At 38.5% G+C, this 18591-nt stretch overlaps 3 protein-coding genes across 3 annotated transcripts; 2 read left to right on the top strand and 1 right to left on the bottom strand.

Annotated features, from left to right (window-relative positions):
• The first annotated feature begins 4506 nt into the window (after positions 1–4506).
• LOC117631926 (PRA1 family protein G2) lies at positions 4507–5424 on the top strand. Its single transcript, XM_034365266.1, has one exon. The coding sequence runs from the start codon at positions 4616–4618 to the stop codon at positions 5183–5185; it is 570 nt and encodes a 189-aa protein (XP_034221157.1). The 5' UTR covers positions 4507–4615; the 3' UTR covers positions 5186–5424.
• A 505-nt stretch (positions 5425–5929) lies between these two features.
• Positions 5930–9508, bottom strand: LOC117629669. The gene has a single exon (XM_034362236.1). The coding sequence runs from the start codon at positions 9018–9020 to the stop codon at positions 6024–6026; it is 2997 nt and encodes a 998-aa protein (XP_034218127.1). The 5' UTR covers positions 9021–9508; the 3' UTR covers positions 5930–6023.
• Positions 9509–12154: 2646 nt separating this feature from the next.
• LOC117632204 (WPP domain-interacting protein 2-like) lies at positions 12155–16564 on the top strand. The gene is made up of 3 exons (XM_034365631.1): positions 12155–12419; positions 12603–13784; positions 15556–16564. The coding sequence occupies exons 2-3, from the start codon at positions 12689–12691 to the stop codon at positions 16299–16301; spliced, it is 1842 nt and encodes a 613-aa protein (XP_034221522.1). The 5' UTR covers positions 12155–12419; positions 12603–12688; the 3' UTR covers positions 16302–16564.
• Positions 16565–18591: the final 2027 nt, after the last annotated feature.

Genomic DNA, 18591 nt, shown 5'->3' with positions numbered 1-18591 from the left:
ATGGTGATACAAATCTTGGTTTGAAGAGGAAGGCTTCTGAATATGATTTTCCTTGCCTCGAGCTAAAGGAACATAAAATACTATAAAATAAAACGACACAAGGGGAGAAATACCAAATTAACTTGATAGGAATAACTATGAACGAACATTTCAAAAACTTTCACGATGAAAAACCCACATGCAGAAACCTACGCAGATAGCCAACAAAGATGTATATATATGGCAAATCATACATCGAACCATTTGATGATATCTTCTCCTGGTTTTGAATTTGATCATTAATATTGTATGTGTTTTCTTTCTAGGCACCAAGAGATGAGAGGCTCCACCATTAGATTTTGCCGAGACAGTGTATCTTTTAGCTAGCTAGCTATAGACTTACATATATATATATATATATATATAGATATTATTTGATGTGGGGTCTTATGACTAGAGAAAATGCAGAGGCTACAGTGATGACTGAGACCCTGTTGCCAATAAAACTCATGGAATGTTTTAACTTTTGGCAGTTTTTGAGTCACTTATTTCTTCGTTTCTTGCCTTATCTTCCTCCTCAATTTCCATGCTACGTACAATGCAAAACACAAAAATGGTACTATATGATTGAATGAACGCGAGAGAATGAGAGAGGTGCATGGTCAATTTAAGGTACATAAAAAACGACAAATTGAAAAAATACAAAATAAAATGGCCGTTGGATTCGCAATAATATGCTTTGCTCAATAATAATATTAATGCAGTACGTGGTACTATTGGCAGTTCCTGTTTTGCTGAAAGATATAACTAGGAAGTCACGCACAACTAATAGAAACGGGTATGTCCCGATACAAATTGATATGATACACAATATGGTATAACAATATGATTTCTTTAACGTTACTTTCGTTTGTTGAAAGAGCCGTTCTCGAATTTAATTAATTAGTTAATAGATGAGCATATCGAGCAACTTTCTTTTCCTTTTTATAAGGACAACATGATAGGTAATTAAAAAGCTATTGTTTTTGTGTGTTTAAAAAATTGGGGGTCGGGGGTTAGGCAAATGGATGGAACGTGGGGATGTAAATTTTGCATGGTGAAAGCTGGACCCTCCCCCATTACACACTCTTCACAAAGACAATGGCTCTACTTGTGCAATTGTGTTTTGTGGGCCATTCTTTGTCTTTCTTCTTGTCACTTTATTCTAATTCTAATGTGGCCTCTCAAAAGCATACTTTGAACGTAGAGAGAGAGAGAGAGAGAGAGAGAGAGAGAAGTATCTGGTGTTCAATCTTGAGAGAAAGAAAAAAAGTATTTGTTGTGTTCCACACGTACCCTTCGAATCTCTCTCTCTCATTATAATAGCATTGACCAGTCTATAGAGTTCCAAACATAGTATATATGATGCTCCTCACTATTTGTATAGTGCTACCTATTAGCTTAATCATTTTCGTTAATTATATCAAGGCTTTTTATCACAAATGGTCCTTAACGTTTACGATTTTATCACGAATGATCCTTGAGGTTTTTTTGTGACACTAATAGTCCTTAACGTTAGTGCTTTTTATCACAAATGGTTCCTTCGTTAAAAATTCTGTTAAGTGTAATAAGTGGAGTCCATATGTCCAATCACATCGTGACATGTGGATTAAATAAATAAAGAAATAATTTTTATTTTATTTTATGAAAATCCATTCTCTCTCTCTCTCTCCCCTCCCCTCTGCCCTCTCTCCTCCCTGTGCTCTCCCTCTCCCTCTGTTTTTTTTTTCCTTGCCTCTACAGCCCGACCACCCCATGCCCATGCCCACCCACCCGCAACCCACACATCTCCCTCTGTATATTTTGCAAAATAATCACTTGCACAAGGTAGTTTCACATTTCCTTTTACAGAAATATTTATTCAAACAACTTAAAATAATTAAAAACAGAGGGGGAGAGTAGAGGAGGAGAGAAAATACAGTGGGAGAGGGTAGGGGAGTTGGGCGTGGGTTGCAGCTTGCGGGTGGCTGTGTTAAAAAAACAGAGACCAATAAAAGAATCCCAAAGACCATTTTTTCTTGCAGGTGACAGGCCAATGGGCAAGAAAAAAACAAAGGGGGATTTTGGATTATGATTTATATACTACTATACAAAGATGGAGAAAGATATATGGGTTATATTATTATTTTTACAGAGGGAGAAGGAGAGGACAGGGGGGAGAGAGGGAGAGCAGAGGGGGAGAGAGGGGGCAGAGGAAGGAGAGCGAGGGCAGATGGGGAGAGAGATGAAGCAGAGGAAGGGGGATGAAAAGTTGTAGAAAAAAAAGGAATTTTAATAAATAAAAAATTATTTAATTATTTTTTCATCCACATGTCACAATGTGATTGGACATATGGGCTCCACTTGTCTTCCACATCAGACACTTAACAGAATTTTTAACGGAGGGACCATTTGTGATAAAAAGTCCTAACGTTAAGGACTATTAGTGTCACAAAAAAACCTCAAATACCATTCGTGATAAAATCTTAAACGTTAAGGACCATTTGTGATAAAAAGCCTTATATCAATTATGAAAAAGACATTCCCACCCACATTCTGTATAAAACGCATTTGAGTTTGGTTTGAAAAATGTCCCGTGTTTTGGTTGAAGTGGAATTCGTAATTTTTTTCCAGAGGACTTGACCTTTTATGGGTTTATGAAAATAGTTTTTTGTCTTTGAGCAAAACCATGAGATTCATGTTGAAATGATTCTAGCTGCTCAATTTGAGCACGTATGGACAACACACAAAGGGCATGTTTGGCAGGCTGGACTAGCCTGGACAGTGTTAAATAACACTTTAAAACCCACGTTTGGTGAAAGAGGGACTAACATAAATGGCATTGTATAGTCCACTGATGAAAAAATCACCGGACTCGCTCGTCCAATACTGCGAGGATGAAAAGCGGTTCGCAAAATAGCGAGCGTGCTATTTTGAAACATCGAGTCCGACCCACACAGCGACCTCCATGAGCTGCTCCTGGTTGATGAGGATCCTCCCCGTTCATGTCAGGCAAGATGGCGGTGAGTAGCTTGTCGAATTCGATGGTGCCGTTTCCGTTGGCAACAAGGATGTGGAGCTAGTTGCCGGTGGGCTTGAGGTTGGGAAAGACCTCCATACCTGCCGATCTGAGTACAAAAATGCTTGTGTAAGAAAATGGGTCGACTATTCCACTGATTGCGATGATACCAATCCATCATATCCCTTTTATGATTTTGAGAAGAAGGAATTACAAAAACAAAGCCAAGCAGGGACTTTATTATGGTTACTGGATTCGCAGGGTATGCTACCAGGAAGAAGAAAGGGATCAAAAAGATCCCAATTGTGTTTTGGTATTTTTTAATTTTAATTTTGTGGTGTGGTTTGTCAAAAGTTGTGGTGTGGGGTTATTGGGTTTATTCTATTTTTCTCTTTGGTAATCTGGAAAGAAAGACACAGCCAGAGAGAGAGGAAGACAGACGGGAAAGAAAGGCAGAGAGCCAGGGAGAGGAAGGAAGGAAGAAGGAAAGAACGAGATAATGGTTTTTTTTTTTTTAATTTTTTTAATTTTTAAATAAAAAATTAATTTTTTTAAAAAAAAATTCACACATCAACCCCAATTAAATATCCCTAATTAAATATAAATATTTTTTAAGTCAAAATATTCAATTAAATTTAAATATTGCAAAAATTATTTTTTAGTCCGACACAACACCAAACATAGGTCTTCACTATTTTTACAATCCAACTTCTTAGTCCGACACTGCACCAAACGTAGGTCAGTACTTAATCCAGCTTAGTCCAATCCGAGTTAATCCAAGACAGTCCTAGGATTTAGTCCAGTCCATGACAGTCCGCCGTACCAAACGACCCCAAAGAGTCAAAAATCCAACGCTAATAATTTATTTAACTGCAATAACTTGTAAAATACACTCGCTACAACTCAATTCCAAATTTGAATTCAAATGACATGTTAGAAGGGTTGGGTCTGCATTCTTAACTTAAGGGTTGAAAGAACCTGTCAAATTTGCTCCAAATCTTGAGCTTATTCCCAATTTGAATTACCAGCTAAATCACATTATATTAGTTAATAGACACGGTATATTAAACAATAAGGTTCAAGTTTTATGTTGGCTTGAACTTGTGACTCGAATCTCTAATCTTAGTTCAACGATTTTTTTTTGTTTGGGCCGAAGAGAAATTTTATTAGAAATCCATGTAGCCCAATTCGAACAATCCATGAAATTCAAACATATAGAACCTTTATGTTTGTGCAAGAGGCTTGAGATAGGACTTCGAGTGCAGAGTTAAATGCTCTTAACTGCTTGAGCGATATTAAAGGATGAGAGATCCTAGATTTGATTCCCCTACCCCAGTAGTATCAAAAATCTTTATGTTTTGTGAGTTTATTTGGATCCCCAACTGGCTTGAAAGTAATTTGGTAATTGAATTGAGCATTTTGAGTTCAAGTGCAATATATTTTTTTGGGTAACTCTCTCTCTCTCTCTCTCTCTCTCTCTCTCAGTCTGAGGCCCACTTACCAACCAATCAAACTCACAGAAGAAACACACAAACATAGTTGAAGGGTAGTTGCCAAGTCAAACATTCAATCAAAAACCCCATCGAAAACGAAAACCAAATGTCACCGTCACACTCCGTCACACCACCAACCTACACCAGCATACCCATTTCCGTCTCCGGCTCCGATGCCATCACCCGATCCATCAAAAACCTCAACGACGCCGTCTCCCGCCGCCGCCAATGGCCCGAGTTCGCCTCCTCACTCGACCGGCCCAACTCGTTTTCCGCGTCGCTGACCCGGATCCGGACCAACGCCAACCACTTCCGGGTCAATTACTTGCTCCTGATCGGCGCCTGTGGGGCCCTCTCGCTCATCGGAAGCCCGGGATGGCTTGTGGTGACGGCGGCCGTCGTGGGGCTGTGGCTGGTGATCTACTTTTTCAGGGAGGACCCACTTGAGGTGTGGGGCCACCACGTCAGCGATTGGGCCGTGTTGGTGGGTCTGGGATTGGTATCTGTTTTGGTTGTTTGGGCCAGTGGTGGACTTGGGAGTGTCTTATTGGGCCTTGTAGTTGGGCTTGTGTTGTGTGGGGTCCACGGGCTGCTCCGGAACCCGGAAGGCTTGTTTCTCAACGAGAATGACGCTGCTTCCCAAGGCTTGATCGGGCCCACTTCTCCATCAGGCTGATAAACCCCAAATTCATATTTGAATAATTATTTTATTATTTGGGGTTGATGAGTTTGTTGCATTCTGTGGCTTGGAAAACCAAACGACAAGCATTTCATTGTCGTTTTCTTTTTGTTTTGGTTGAATTTTTTTGGGTGTTTGTGGATTGTGGAGTGTTGGGGTTTGACTGATGTTTGACTGATTTGTTAGGTGTGTAACTAATAATAGAGTGAAAAATGATAAGTGTGTTTCTCTTGTAACCATTGATTTATGGGTTTCTATTATTTTTCTGATGGAATGGAATGAAGAAATTTTACTAAATTTAATGCTTGTATTATTAATTTTCTACTTGTTGGGTTTGTTGGCTCAAAGATTGCTTTCATTGACTACTTGTAATTTTGCAAATTGCATATAAAATTTTATGCACTGCATTTACACTGATAGAAGAAAGAAAGAAGGGTCTTTGTCACTCTCTATCTCTCTAACCATAATTGATTGTGTCACACAGCAGCCAACCTTTTATGGCTTTGCTATCAACTTGGGACCCTGCCTTGATTGAGTATTTATTTAGGAGATCAAATGAAATGAAACAAAACAAAACAAAGGGTCTACTCTCAAACTACCATACTTTTTTTTATTGCTTTAATTTGCTTGAGAAAGTCACTCTGATTGCTTCTTTTTTTTTTGGTTAAGTTCACTCTGATTGCTTCTGGTGCAATATTGGTAAGCAAATAGCAGTAGTGGAAAATATATGGTCTAAATTGCTGATATTACAACTAACTAGATTGATTACAAGTGTTAACAAAACTGAGTTCCTTAGAAGAAAAGGATTGTTGGTTTCAAACATGAGGATTTCCCATTATATCTTGCTCCTCATTCTTACTAACTTTGCCAAAGTTTCTTGAGCTGCCAAGGTTTGAGCATGGTTGTGACCCAGCATAACTGTTCTGATACTAATACAAGTTCTGCACAGCTCTTCACCGCTGTCGAAATGCCCGCCCCGAAGCAGCAATTTCGCCCTGGTCTCCAGTAATGTCGCCTTCAACAATGTCACGTCTTGCCACACGTATTCATCCACCCTTTGGTTGCTTTGCAACTTGTTCTTCCAACAGAGAGATCCGTGGCACCAGTCTTGTATTTGAGAGACAAAGGACTTCTCTACTTCCTCAAGTACATTTGTGCAAACCTTTAAAAGTTCCAATGCTGAGTTGCATCTGGAGAAGGTTGTGAAGGCCCTAATTGCAAGAGGGAGGGCTGTCTTTTTTATGTATAAAACCATGTCGATCGCCTTTAACTGCACGAGAGGAGGCTCCGATTTGAACCCGAAAACAAGGAATGCAGTAGCCCACAGGTGGTCTAAGTTTACTAATGGATTGCCAATTTTCCTTATGCTCTGAACTGTTGCCTTGGCAGCTACTAAACCTTCTTTTCTCTTTGTATATACCTGCGTTATGGGATGGAACTGGATCCAACATCCGAATGGTTTTTTCGCTGTTCGCGCTAGTCCTAATTTAACAAGAAGATGGGCTGAGTCTTCTTCAGCACTCTTCCATGCTTGTGGTGCAAAGCAACTAGAGCAGGAGCCAAATGTGACACTAATGCAATTCGTCCATTTCCTGAGCCGGCTTCTAGTGGCGGGCATATTGTTAGCTGCGGTAGTCAGAAGAGTCAAGGAAATAGGTGTTGGGGCAAACCAGGCACCAACAAGAAGCATTCTTGAGGCAAGAAGGTTGATGATCCCACTAGATTGCTGTAAGACGGCGAAGCAAAACGATATGACTTTCATTAGGAAAGAGTTGTTCTTGTAATACTGCTCTTCAGTGATGCTTATGAACGGACAAGGAGAGCCTTCGTCAAGTTGCATTTGGCTGATAGCTTCAAAGAGAGCAGAGGGGGCAATAGCTAGTTCAGAAAGCAGTGACCCAATCAGCCACAAACCAAAGCTTAGCCTTCCTAATTTCTCATCAAATTTCATCAGAATTTCCAACTCCTCAGCTGAGTAATCTTTCTTTTTTCTTCCTCTGATCAAAATCATTGCATCCGAAACCGGCAATGGTGGAAGCTGCATTGCATCAAAATTCATTACCTTGGACAGCCTAGTTGTGATGATCACATGAGACCCTCCTGTGTTCCTTGGGATCAAGTCATGTAGATCCTTCCCTTCCCACCACTCCCTCTCAGTCTCAAGATTATCAATCACAATCAAATAAGGCATGTCCCGGAACAACTCCCTCTTGACTCTCTTGAATGCTTCAAATTCCTGCTCCTCAAAGCTTCGAATTCGTCCCCTATCTTTTTCAGCATCAGCACTCACATCCAATCCCAAATTCTGAGACAGATTCAATATGTTCTGCCTAAAATATCTAGCTTCCCCACCAATCCACAAGACCATCTTGTACCTTTGGCAATACCTGTAAGCAAATTCCAGTGCAAGTTCAGTCTTTCCAATGCCTGGAACCCCATTTAAGCAAATCACACTGCTTCCCAAGCTCTTGTAATTCCCACTTTTCGACTTCTTGTACTTCGACCTCTTGAATGAATTTCTTCCCCCCACTGGTTCAATCCAAGCCTCTAAATTGGGCTCTTTGCACTTGCCCATCTCTAAATTAATGTACCTCCCTCCTCTAGTGGTAACCACTTCGCTTTCGTCATCTGCTACGCCTTCAGAATGGCCACTGGCTTCTCCTTTGATGATGGTCATAGAGCATTCTTGCTCTAAGTAGTCCCCTGAAGAACCAAACAAAGCAGTTTCAATTTCCATAATCTCCTTCTCTCTTCCCACAAAGAACTTGTTTCTTGGGAAAGGCAGCTCATCAACTCCTTCCATATCTGTCTGAGACACGCTTTGCCTCCCAAGCTTTGCCCGTAAAACCCCGGCAGCTTTCGATACAATGTTCCTCCAGTTACCCTCATTGGCTTCCAGCTTGAACTCATTGGACTTCATGAGCCCATCAATGGCTTCTTTACATTCTTTGTCAATTGAGCTGTAGTTGAGAAGACCCAAGATTTCAGCAGGCCCAGTGTCAAAGAATATTGGGAAGAGGTTCTTCTTCTGGGCAAAGAACCTAACCTCCTCCATGCTCAAATGGTTGATAAAGCTAGAACTAGTAACAACCACAACCCCATATGTCACTGAGCAGATGACTCTGTCAGCAATCTCTTGGCTCTGAGTATCAGAGTACTTAGCCCTGTCAGCAACAAAACAAGCAATACCCTGGAGCTCAAGCTCTGATTTAAGCCACTTGCAGAAGCGCACCAAGCTTGGATTTTGGCCATGGAACCCAATGTACACATCACAGCTCCTCAGCTTGGCATTTGCAGCAGGGGAAACAGGGCCTTTGGCAAATGAAATCCGAGGGACAGGGAAGGAAAAAGAAATGCGTGGAGGTGCAGAGTCAAACTTGAGCTTCAAAGGGTCAGAAACATCATCAGAATATTCATATTGATCTGACGGTGGAGTGTAAGAACTGCTTGGTATGTCATCTGACTGTGAACCACGGCATAATGAGACCAGTGGAGAAGGCTGTGTGGTGGGGTTTGAGCTCTCTTGGGTTTCTTGGGGCTTTGGAGTTGAGGCCCTTGGAGAAATGTATGGAGACTGAAGAGCTGAAACAAATGCTGATGAAGGTGGGGAGACTAGAGATGGAGAGTTGTATGGTGAGGATTCAATTGAGTTCTTCAAGTTTGGAGAAGGCAAGGTCTCTTTACCTGTTTCTTGGCTGCTACAAGTTTTTGTTGTTGGTGTCGTTGATGAAGCTATTTTGATGGTAAGTCCACTAGAAACCATGGTGTCTAGAGGAGTTTTCTGGGGAGCTTTAGCAGATTTTGATGCTTCTTTCTCTTCATCCATGGCCATTTGCAGCTTTGGTAGATCTCACTTCAGATATTTAAACTACACCAGTCTTTCAGTTCTTTTCACCAGAAAGCATTAGTACTTAAGAGTTACTACTCTCTCTCTCTCTACAATGTACTTTGAATACTGAGCATCCCCAGGTCCTCACAAGAATCATTTTTTGGCTGAAGGGAACTAAAATCCCTCAGCTTTCTACTGTGCTTTCTTTTTTAAGTTTCAAAAATATACTGAAAGATACAATGTTTCTGTGAATGGCTCAGATGTGGGAAGACTCTGCCAGAAGATGAATGCAACAGTAAAACTCAAACAGGAGAAATCTTCTGTCCTTGATGTATATCACTCGCCATTGTGGGCCAATCTTTGGTGAGAGCCAGACTTTTGTTTCTATCCTGCAGCTGATGAGAGCAGATTTGACCAAGAGGGTTAGAAACAGAAGCACAGAAAATCCACCTTAGTGAATGATGAGTCGGGTTCTTTTTATTTTTCATGCATTTACATCAAGCCCATAGTTTGGGAAGATTTGAATGCTAATCATTTAAGCTTTTGCTTGCTATGATTGGAGTTGTTGCTTTGATTGATCTATATAATCATAATATAACAACTAAAAATGACCATATATATAAATATATATATTTGGTGCAATATTCTCAAAATCAATCAATTTGTTACCTTGGCTTTGATGGATAGGAGGCTAAGATGAAAAGGAAGGCCCTACTTTGCTGCAACACCTGCGAAGCCCATGTCTTTATGTTTCTGTTTCTGTGATTGAACAAGCTGGATGGAGAGAGAGAGAGAGAGAGAGAGAGAGAGAGAGAGAGAGAAATGGGGGGAATCTAATTGCTAATGTATGGGTTGGATCTGTGAGGTTTCGAACATAAAATATTACCCAAAATGCTTAAAAAGAAGTTGCACCAGAGGGTTAAATGCATAGCATGTGTATTATATTAATTTGTGTTGGAGTTTGCCAATTTATTTTTGTTTTATGTGCTGTAAATCTTAATCTCTCTCAATTCTAAATCTAACATGAGATTTCTCTTACTTGGTCACAGAAGCCAAAGATTGGTCAGAAAGCAAGCACTAGAAGAAAAGGACATTGGGAGAGCAACCATAACTCACAACTTGTTTGTACACTTGGGTTGGTTTGTGGCCAAACCAAATGGGGTTCAAACTCAAATTGTACTAGACATAAATAAAAAACAATATTTACCATATATTAATTGTTTCCTAAACTATATATATATTTGGCAATGCAGTTTTTTCCTCTGAGTGAATGAATTCATCCGACAGAGTTTGAATAATATTTGCATGGGAAATTGGACCAAAGACTAGTCCAACTGACTCACTGAGAGGACTGAAGAATTTACCATTCAAGAGTGATTTTCTTTTGCCTATATGGGTTCTCTGGGCACTCCAAAGGGAGTCACCTTTTTATATTATCTTAGATTCTTATGCACATGATAAGATTCACTACTGAAAAATTGAGATGTGATCATTGGAATGGATATGGATGAGGTAAATGTAGAAATTGCAAGAAAGAGGCTTTACTCTTGAATGGTTTATGTAGGTATGACAATGGATTGTATCGTGTTAGATTTTGAATAGTTTAAAAATTTTCAATTTAAACACGTTCAGTTTATTAAATAAGTTAGAGATCTCTAATTCAAGAACAACTCATATTAAACGAGTAATACGACGAGTATCCTCATGTTCTAAATTTTTTTCAATTCATATTATCTTCAAATTACAAATTGCACATTGTATCGTACATACTATGTGACACCAAGCAACCCTACCATTCAAGCACAAATTGTGATTACGTTCATGCGATTAGTTTGTATTTTAAAAAATTTATCCATCGATGTCATCTACTTAGTTTGGACCTATAATGATCATTCTAAATACTCAATTGCATATGCAGAGAGAATGATCATTAGCCTTTTATTCAATATTACTCTCTAATCAAATAAATAAAACCCTATGGCTTCATGAAAGGCAAGAGCATATACAAATAAAATACATAGTTTCTGATCTTTTCATTTCTATGCATGACTGGGGCAAAGCTGGAAAGTCATACTGACACAGATAATGTCTCAATCACAATTCTTTTAGCCACCGTCCTCAACTCTTAAAAAAGCTTGGTCTCTTTTCCATAAATTATACACTCTCCTCTCCTCTCTCTTTGATTTCTCTTTGCCTTTTGAGTTTCTAATTAATTAATTAATGTATTTATATGTCTTCCAACTTATTAAAACCTGATTTGTATATTTAATTACTCTCCTATCTTTCATGCTTGCTTGCTGGTTTGATTGTCTCATGATTACATTTACACCACAAAGCAAATGGCACCCCAGAAAAATTGAAGTTAGAGTGGGTTTATTCTCTTTGCACATGCTATTTTGTTCTTTGATGAGTTTTCATGACCCAATTAGTCTAATTTATAAAGAATATATATAAATTCTCTTGTGCGGACATTCAAACGTTATTATCGTGCGGATGCCATGTATTTTTTATTATCCTTCAATTCTTTCCTTCCTGTTTACAATGACATCCGTATGATAATAACATGCAAACTTATATATATATATATAGCTTTTTTGGTCAGAAATATATCAATCAAGTTTGTTTTTCATTTATGCAACACAATATTAAGCTTGGAGAGTTGCAGGTCCTTGGTCTTCTTCATAGTGCCAAACTTTCACAATATGGCCCAATGTGCCTTAGAATTAGAACCCATATGGCCCAGTTTTTCTTTTTTCACTATGGTTTTACACATAAACCACTAAAATACTACAAATAAAGTAATAAATCGATGCCTCTTTTTTTTAAAAGCGACATGCTTTAATTTTTACAAATTACAGTTTGATACGTATAAAAGTAAATTTGTATACAATTATGTTGAGTTCAAATTTTGTCCTACACTCAACATTAGAGGAATAAAGAGAAATTCAAATACAGAATCTTGTGCAAAAGTAAATGCTCGTAACCACCTAAACACAATTGAGTTGATTAATAAAAGTGTAAAACAATAATTAAGAAAGTTTTGGGGGATGAGCAGACCCTTGTACAAAACTGGAATCCTGTACAAAATTACCAACAAACAACAAGAGGCAGCCGACCTTGTCATATCCAGATCAGATGGCCAGCGGTGGCCAATGGTGTGTGGGGTGTGGTATGGGCCCACCCTCGTGCATGTGGCCTTGATCAGTCTCCCCCACGTTCCATCTCCCCCATGTTTATTCCTTTCTTTTATCGTTATTAATTAATAATTATAACAATTTAATATTCCTAATTAAATATCATAGCTATAAAACCGCAAATCCGATCACAAATTAGGGTTTCCAATGTCCTTCGAATTTATCATCACCTGCATCTTCTTCTGAGCTTTAGTTAATAATTATAACGGTAAGTTCCCAATTCCAATAATCCGATATTTTGAATTCATCGTTTCATGTTATTCTTCAGAATTCAATTCTCCAAACTTTAATCTTTCAGCCATTGATTACTCTGAATCTGTTTATTCTCTCATTTATATAAGTATGTTGTGATTTATGATCGAAATTTCATTTCCATTTACATATTTGCTAGATTTGGGCCATGAGATGGGATGGTAGTTGTTGTTCTTGATCTCATTGAATTGGGTGTGAGGGAGAGACCCTGAATTTTTCTTAATTATGGATTTGGAAAGTGAATCTGTGGAAGATAATGAAGTAAACCCACAAACAGTGTTCCATGCTGATGATAAGGATAACGATGATGGTAGTAATGAGATCAGGAACAATGGGTCATGTGCTAATGTGACTGAAAATGTAGCAAATACTAGAGTTAATCATGTTGACACTGCACAGCCAGTGAATTCGACTTTGCCTGCTGCCCACTCTCCCGGTGGGGGTTCACCTCCCACCGTCAAAGGGCACGGTTTAAAGAAGTGGAAGAGGATTAAGAGAAATTTTTCTAGGGATGATAGTGACAATGCAGTTGATGATTCTAGTAAAGTTTTGAAGCGGGGTTTGTCTGGTAATGGAAACCCAGTTAAGTCTAAGAATTCACCCCGTGAAATCAATCATAACAGTGAAGGTTCTGTTGGATCTGTGAATATGTTAAGAAATGTGGGAGTTGTTGATGGCTTTGCAATTCATGGTTCAAGTTCTGATTCCAGATTTGCTGTGGGTTCTGCATTTGCTGCTGGTGCAGATTCTGAGAACAGTGAGGATCGGAGTAGCAAGTCTTCTACAGCTGCCAGTGTTCCAAAGGCCAAGTATGAGCTGCCTGCAGTATTGGGGCATGCAAGGGAGAAGAACAGGATGAAGAGTACCGGTGGAAAGAGTTTGAATAGTTCAGCTCAAAGGGCCCAACAGGGAAGGGTACAAATTGAAAGCAGTAAGAAGCATAGAGGAGACAGGGTCAAGGTTGAGAAGGAAAACTCTTATTCCAGCGTGGAATCTGACTCAAGAAGCTCCAACTATGTGTTTATGCAGAGTCCAATTCTGACTAGTAACGGGAAGCAAAGTGGAAGGTCAATGAGTCATGACGGAGAAAACAGTGATGAAGTTCATGCAAGTGAACAACAATACAGTGAAGAAGTTCAAACTGGTTATAGCAAAGAGAATGTAGGAGAAGCCGAATTTTTTTCTCAAGATGACTTTCTCGCAGACTTGCCATGGAAGGTTAAGGGTGAAAAAAATAAGAATCGTAGGTCCTTAAAAGATCAGGATCCTCTGTTTGAGTCCATCCTTAATCTCCAGTCTGTACAAGAAGCACTTGCTAAAGGTTAGTCTATCTGAAACCTCTAAAAGATAAAAATTAAACAAAAAAAGTTATGACAATCGTGCTATTGTCTTGCTTTGCTGCTTTCCAGACATATTTCTGAAAATGTGTTGGTGTTCTCCTAAATTTGATTGATCATCATATTGTTAATTGACTATCTCAATTTTTTTTGTTTAACTACTTTCTGTGCTGATCTGGAGAAGGTAGAAGAATTAATACAATAAATATTAAAATCATAGAAACATTATTTTGGAAAACCTGGCCTTGCAAAATTGTGTTGTCTGCTAAATGCTAATCATGTAAATTTTTCTCGTAAACGTGCGAAGTTTATTTTTCTTTCCATTGTTATTTACACATCGGCCATCTTTGGATCCATGTGCTGTAGTGGGTATAGATTTAGGAATTCAAGTGACATGTACAGTATCTTTGTTTGGCAAGCAAATTTTCTTGGTCATCTTTAGAGTAGACTGTAGGACCTCCTGATTTGAGGGATATCCTTAATGAAAAAAAAAAGCCAAAAAAAAGGAAGAAAAAAAAGATTCTGTCTTCCTTAGAGACTTTTACTTGGTTATATAACATGTAACTCTGGTTTTATGTGTATATGTTTTACTTAAGAATTCGTTGTAGCATAGAGAAAGAGAAATAGAAGAGAGAGCAGAGAAAAGGAGAAAACTAGGCTCAAGTCTGCAGACTATGTAATCAATGGGTGAGAGAGTTTCCATGGCAGGCATATGCTAGTCTTCTATAAAGAAAATTTATTTTGTACTTTTTCTTTGGTGCTTTTACACGTGGAAAGTTCCTTCATTTTCCTTCGATTCAGCATCATAGTTCTTGTATTCTGTACAGCTTCCTTGTTATCCTATGGTATCACAGCAACTATGGCCTTGTTTTCCTCAACACTTTCTTCTTGTCCTTCAGGTGGGGTTGAATAAGAGGGAATTCTGTTTGCACCTTATGGGTTGAGCTTTTCATAACTTTTACCAATTGCTATTGCCTCCAATGTCTTCCTATAGATTATAGAAATACTCTTATCCATTGCTTTGAAAGTGCTCTTATTTACGGAAGAGAATTTTCTTTCAGATCCTTAAAAAGTTTTAGAGAACGATTTAATAGATCTTTACTTGGACTTGCGAGATGTTAGCAATTAGGTAATGACAAATTGTCCCGCCCTTTCCCGTGAAAAAAGAAATTTTGTAGAATTTCCATCAAGTTTAGAGTATCTTCCTTCCTGTAGTACAAACCAAAGAGTGTTTGTGAAATACCTTTTAAGTTCCCCATGTGTGTGATAGGATATGTGGTGAATCTTTATGGTTGATACATAATCATTTTGAGGAGCCTAGATCTTGATTTAACTTGTTAGTAACTTCATTGAAGTTATGGTTTGGCATTCATTGATATTCTTAGACAGTCAGAAGTGGTGATGTAATGTCATCCCTTGTTTCTCTTTCCTATTCTCTAATGAAGGCTCTCAGTTCAAGGGAACTGGTATTCTTCTATTTCTTATGTCTTGTACCATCCATCTTGGTTGGTGTACCTTTTTTTTTTTTGTGGGTTCATTGATTTTACCCCTCTCCTATTTAGAGCCATCTTGCATGCTTTACAAAAATTGAAACTTACCACTGTCTTCTTCCTTATTAGCCATGGGTTTTTGTTCGTGCTGAAACTACTTGCGACTGCTTTCTGAGAATATTGTTTTATTTTCGGGGAATTTCTGCTATGCTGTTATGGCTATTTTTAGGACATGACATTAACGGAGTTATGTGTCCTCATGCAGAGGTTCAGAAATTTGGGGAGATTGGGAAGGAACCTTTATCGCCGGGTGATAATTCAGTTAATGGTAGTGGTATACCTGCTGACCTCTCTTCAAGTGATCCGGGAATCAGTGAATCAAATTTATCTGACCATTTGGGTTATGAAAAGATTGGACAAACTTCTTCGAAGTCCTTGGAAGCGCAAGTCTTAGGTTTGAAACAAAGTGTGAAGCTTTTGGAAAGCAAGCTGGATGAGAGTAGGGCTATGCTTGAGGTGAAGGAGTCCAAGGTTGCTGAACTCGAAGATATGATTAACATTAGCAAGTCTCCAAAAGAAGAATCAGGTAGTACCATAGATATAGAGGAGGAAAAATATCGAGAGTTAGAGACTGAACTTGAGGGCCTGTTTAGGCAAATGATTGAAGCTCAAGTTGAGTATATCGCTATTAAAAGAACCACACAGAGGTTGAAGTTTGCTGCAGGTGGCCAAATCGCACTACTTGACGAGCAAGAAGAAGTGGCTGGAGAGCAAGCACAGATGCTGAACAAGCTTGGAGAAGCAGAAATTAGGGCTTCAAAGCTAAAGGAACGAGCAGAGGAGTTGGGGAAATATGGTGGAGATATTGTAGCGACTGAAGAGGTTTTCACTATGCAGAAGAGGTTTTGTAAGATTACTTCATGTCTTTTTATTCAGATGATATTGCTGGGCTTAGCCGTGTGGTTTTTTTCCTCGCAGACCCCCCATCAAGGGTTGGCTGTACCCACCTGAGTCTGTGATTGGTAATGCCCTTTTTTTTTTTTTGTGTATTCTCAACCTCTTTAGGCAAATATTTGAATGTTAAATTTTATCTTTTGTCATGTAGAACCTTTTTCTTCCCTCCTTTCTCTCTATGTTTTTCTTTTTGTAACAATGTTGTAATTTTTTTGTCTTTTTTCTAGGAACAAAAGCATCCCAAAATTACAAATTTTACATAAATGCCTGTAGCTCTTTCTACTTTCCCAAGCTGAATATTTTCGAGTTCAATTTGGTTACCTTGTTGGATGTTGTGTTATTGGAATTTGAAGGAACACTGAATCACTTGTAACTGAGATTATTTAAGGTTCTTTGGTACCATAGTTTGCAGGTCTCATGTGTGTTTTTGACAGGAGATGGTTTTAAGTTAAGAGTCATTGTCATTATTGGTGCTAATGATGCGTTTAACCCGCCTTAGTCGCAACAATGTTTGGTCAAAGCTGTGGTTGCTCTCCCTTGGTTTTGTTTGCGAAAAGAATTGACTAGGCTGTAGTTTCTTAAGTACATGGTGGTGATAAAAGTATATTACTTTCATGCTTGTGGGTATATTTTCTAAATCTAGTGGAAGCGTGGAAGGACAATATATAAACTCGGGTCCTCAGTCCATGTTGTGTTATGCGCCAAGACAAAGAAAGGCAGGAATACATATAAATGTGATATGCTAATTTCTAAACTCAAGATGATTAAACTGTGCCCAATAACCCGGACTTTTCAAAGGTCAACAGGCCAAAATTGATGGATGTTTACAATAATTATTGTCTTACGAGCAGTGCTAATCTCATTGAAGCATGATGCATTGCAAGTCATTGATCACCATGTGATACACTATGGGGTTCACACACATCAACGGCTTAAAATACACCGCACGTGACAGACAAACAACATTTTTTCCTCGAAATATCTCTAAAATGTTATTTTATGAGACTTTGAATCAAATTCTTAGTTACTAGGTTCATCATTTTTAGTCCTCAATTGAGGCGGCCCAATACTGCACCATGTCACCATGACCATCTCACTGGTACTCCAAATATAAATATATGAATTTTGGTATTTTATTGTTTAAAGGCAGTGTGCACGACCAGACACACAAGTTCAAAGTCAAGGCAAGGTTTTGTTAGATTTGCTGACCAGACGGCAAATTTGGAGTTGAAGCCTTGAATGGCGTGAATGGCGAGGATGGGTACAAAAGTACAAACAACTATGACGCGTATATTCCAAGGACACAAATCCCCTAAGTGATAAATTGTACTTGACCCTAGGAGCCTCAGCCTCCAGCATGACGGCATCCAATGCGTGAATTCCCTCTCTTGTGAGAATCTGATCGGACTGCTTCGCTCAAGAATTTCTCTACATACTGAGTAGTAAGTACGGTTACAAAATCATTTATAACAGTTATATTGTTAAAGAAAGAAATAATAATGCATATTAAGCTAACATTAGCTCTCACAAGTAACTTAGGGCATGTTTAGTATCCTACTTGGATTGAGATTTTATACTCTCTCTCTCTCTCTCTCTCTCTCTCTCTCTCTCTCTCTCTCTCTCTCTCTCTCTCTCTCATTTGTTAATTTCAATTTGAATTCAAAGTTTTATCAGATACAATGTATGACGACTTATTGATCACAGGTGTTATACATTCACCAATACAATATGCACGACCTAATAAATGGCATAAGATTGTGAATCTGAATCTAACAAATAAATGGCATAAGATTGTGAATTTGAATCTAACACGCATACGCTTATGTATGTTATTAACCAAATTACTAATTACATCTCTCACATAAGTAGCCCGTGCACTATACGTTTATGAGAGGCACGTTGCTTATATTATAATAATAACTAGTCATGCTACGAGACATACGTTTTATGAACAATTTATCCTATGAAAGACGTGGTTCATAATATTGTCACTAAATGTAGTACATAAACCATTACTTAAAGGAAAAAGTTTCTGCATTCATATATAATCGAGCACAACATTGCATGTGCTAATTTCTTAAACATGCAAGTGCTAGAGCTGCATAAACAACTACTACTATTTGACTTTGAAGATGAAATTGTAAATGTTCCAAAACGAATTATTTTCTATTAATTTCTTGTAAAACCCCATTTGAAGATATGAAAACAGAACACCACCAACCCTCTGTTCTGTACATGAATATCAGAATCAGATTGTGGATAAAGTGCGACAAGTACAAGAATCCCACCAAAAGAAGGAAATGTATATAAAAAGAACCATGTGCAAGAAACAGAATTTTAGCATTAA

Source organism: Prunus dulcis, chromosome 6 (assembly GCF_902201215.1).
Source record: "Prunus dulcis chromosome 6, ALMONDv2, whole genome shotgun sequence".
Classification (NCBI taxonomy): Eukaryota; Viridiplantae; Streptophyta; class Magnoliopsida; order Rosales; family Rosaceae; genus Prunus; species Prunus dulcis.
This window is presented reverse-complemented; position numbering and strand designations above follow the sequence as displayed.

What these genes read in the sequence shown, in the direction of transcription:
- LOC117632204 (XM_034365631.1), top strand. Translation starts at nt 12,689, where the DNA reads ATGGATTTGGAAAGTGAATCTGTGGAAGATAATGAAGTAAACCCACAA. An exon ending in ACAAGAAGCACTTGCTAAAG is followed by an intron (nt 13,785 to 15,555) that starts GTTAGTCTATCT and finishes GTCCTCATGCAG; the next exon opens with AGGTTCAGAAATTTGGGGAG.
- LOC117629669 (XM_034362236.1), bottom strand. Translation starts at nt 9,020, where the DNA reads ATGGCCATGGATGAAGAGAAAGAAGCATCAAAATCTGCTAAAGCTCCC.
- LOC117631926 (XM_034365266.1), top strand. Translation starts at nt 4,616, where the DNA reads ATGTCACCGTCACACTCCGTCACACCACCAACCTACACCAGCATACCC.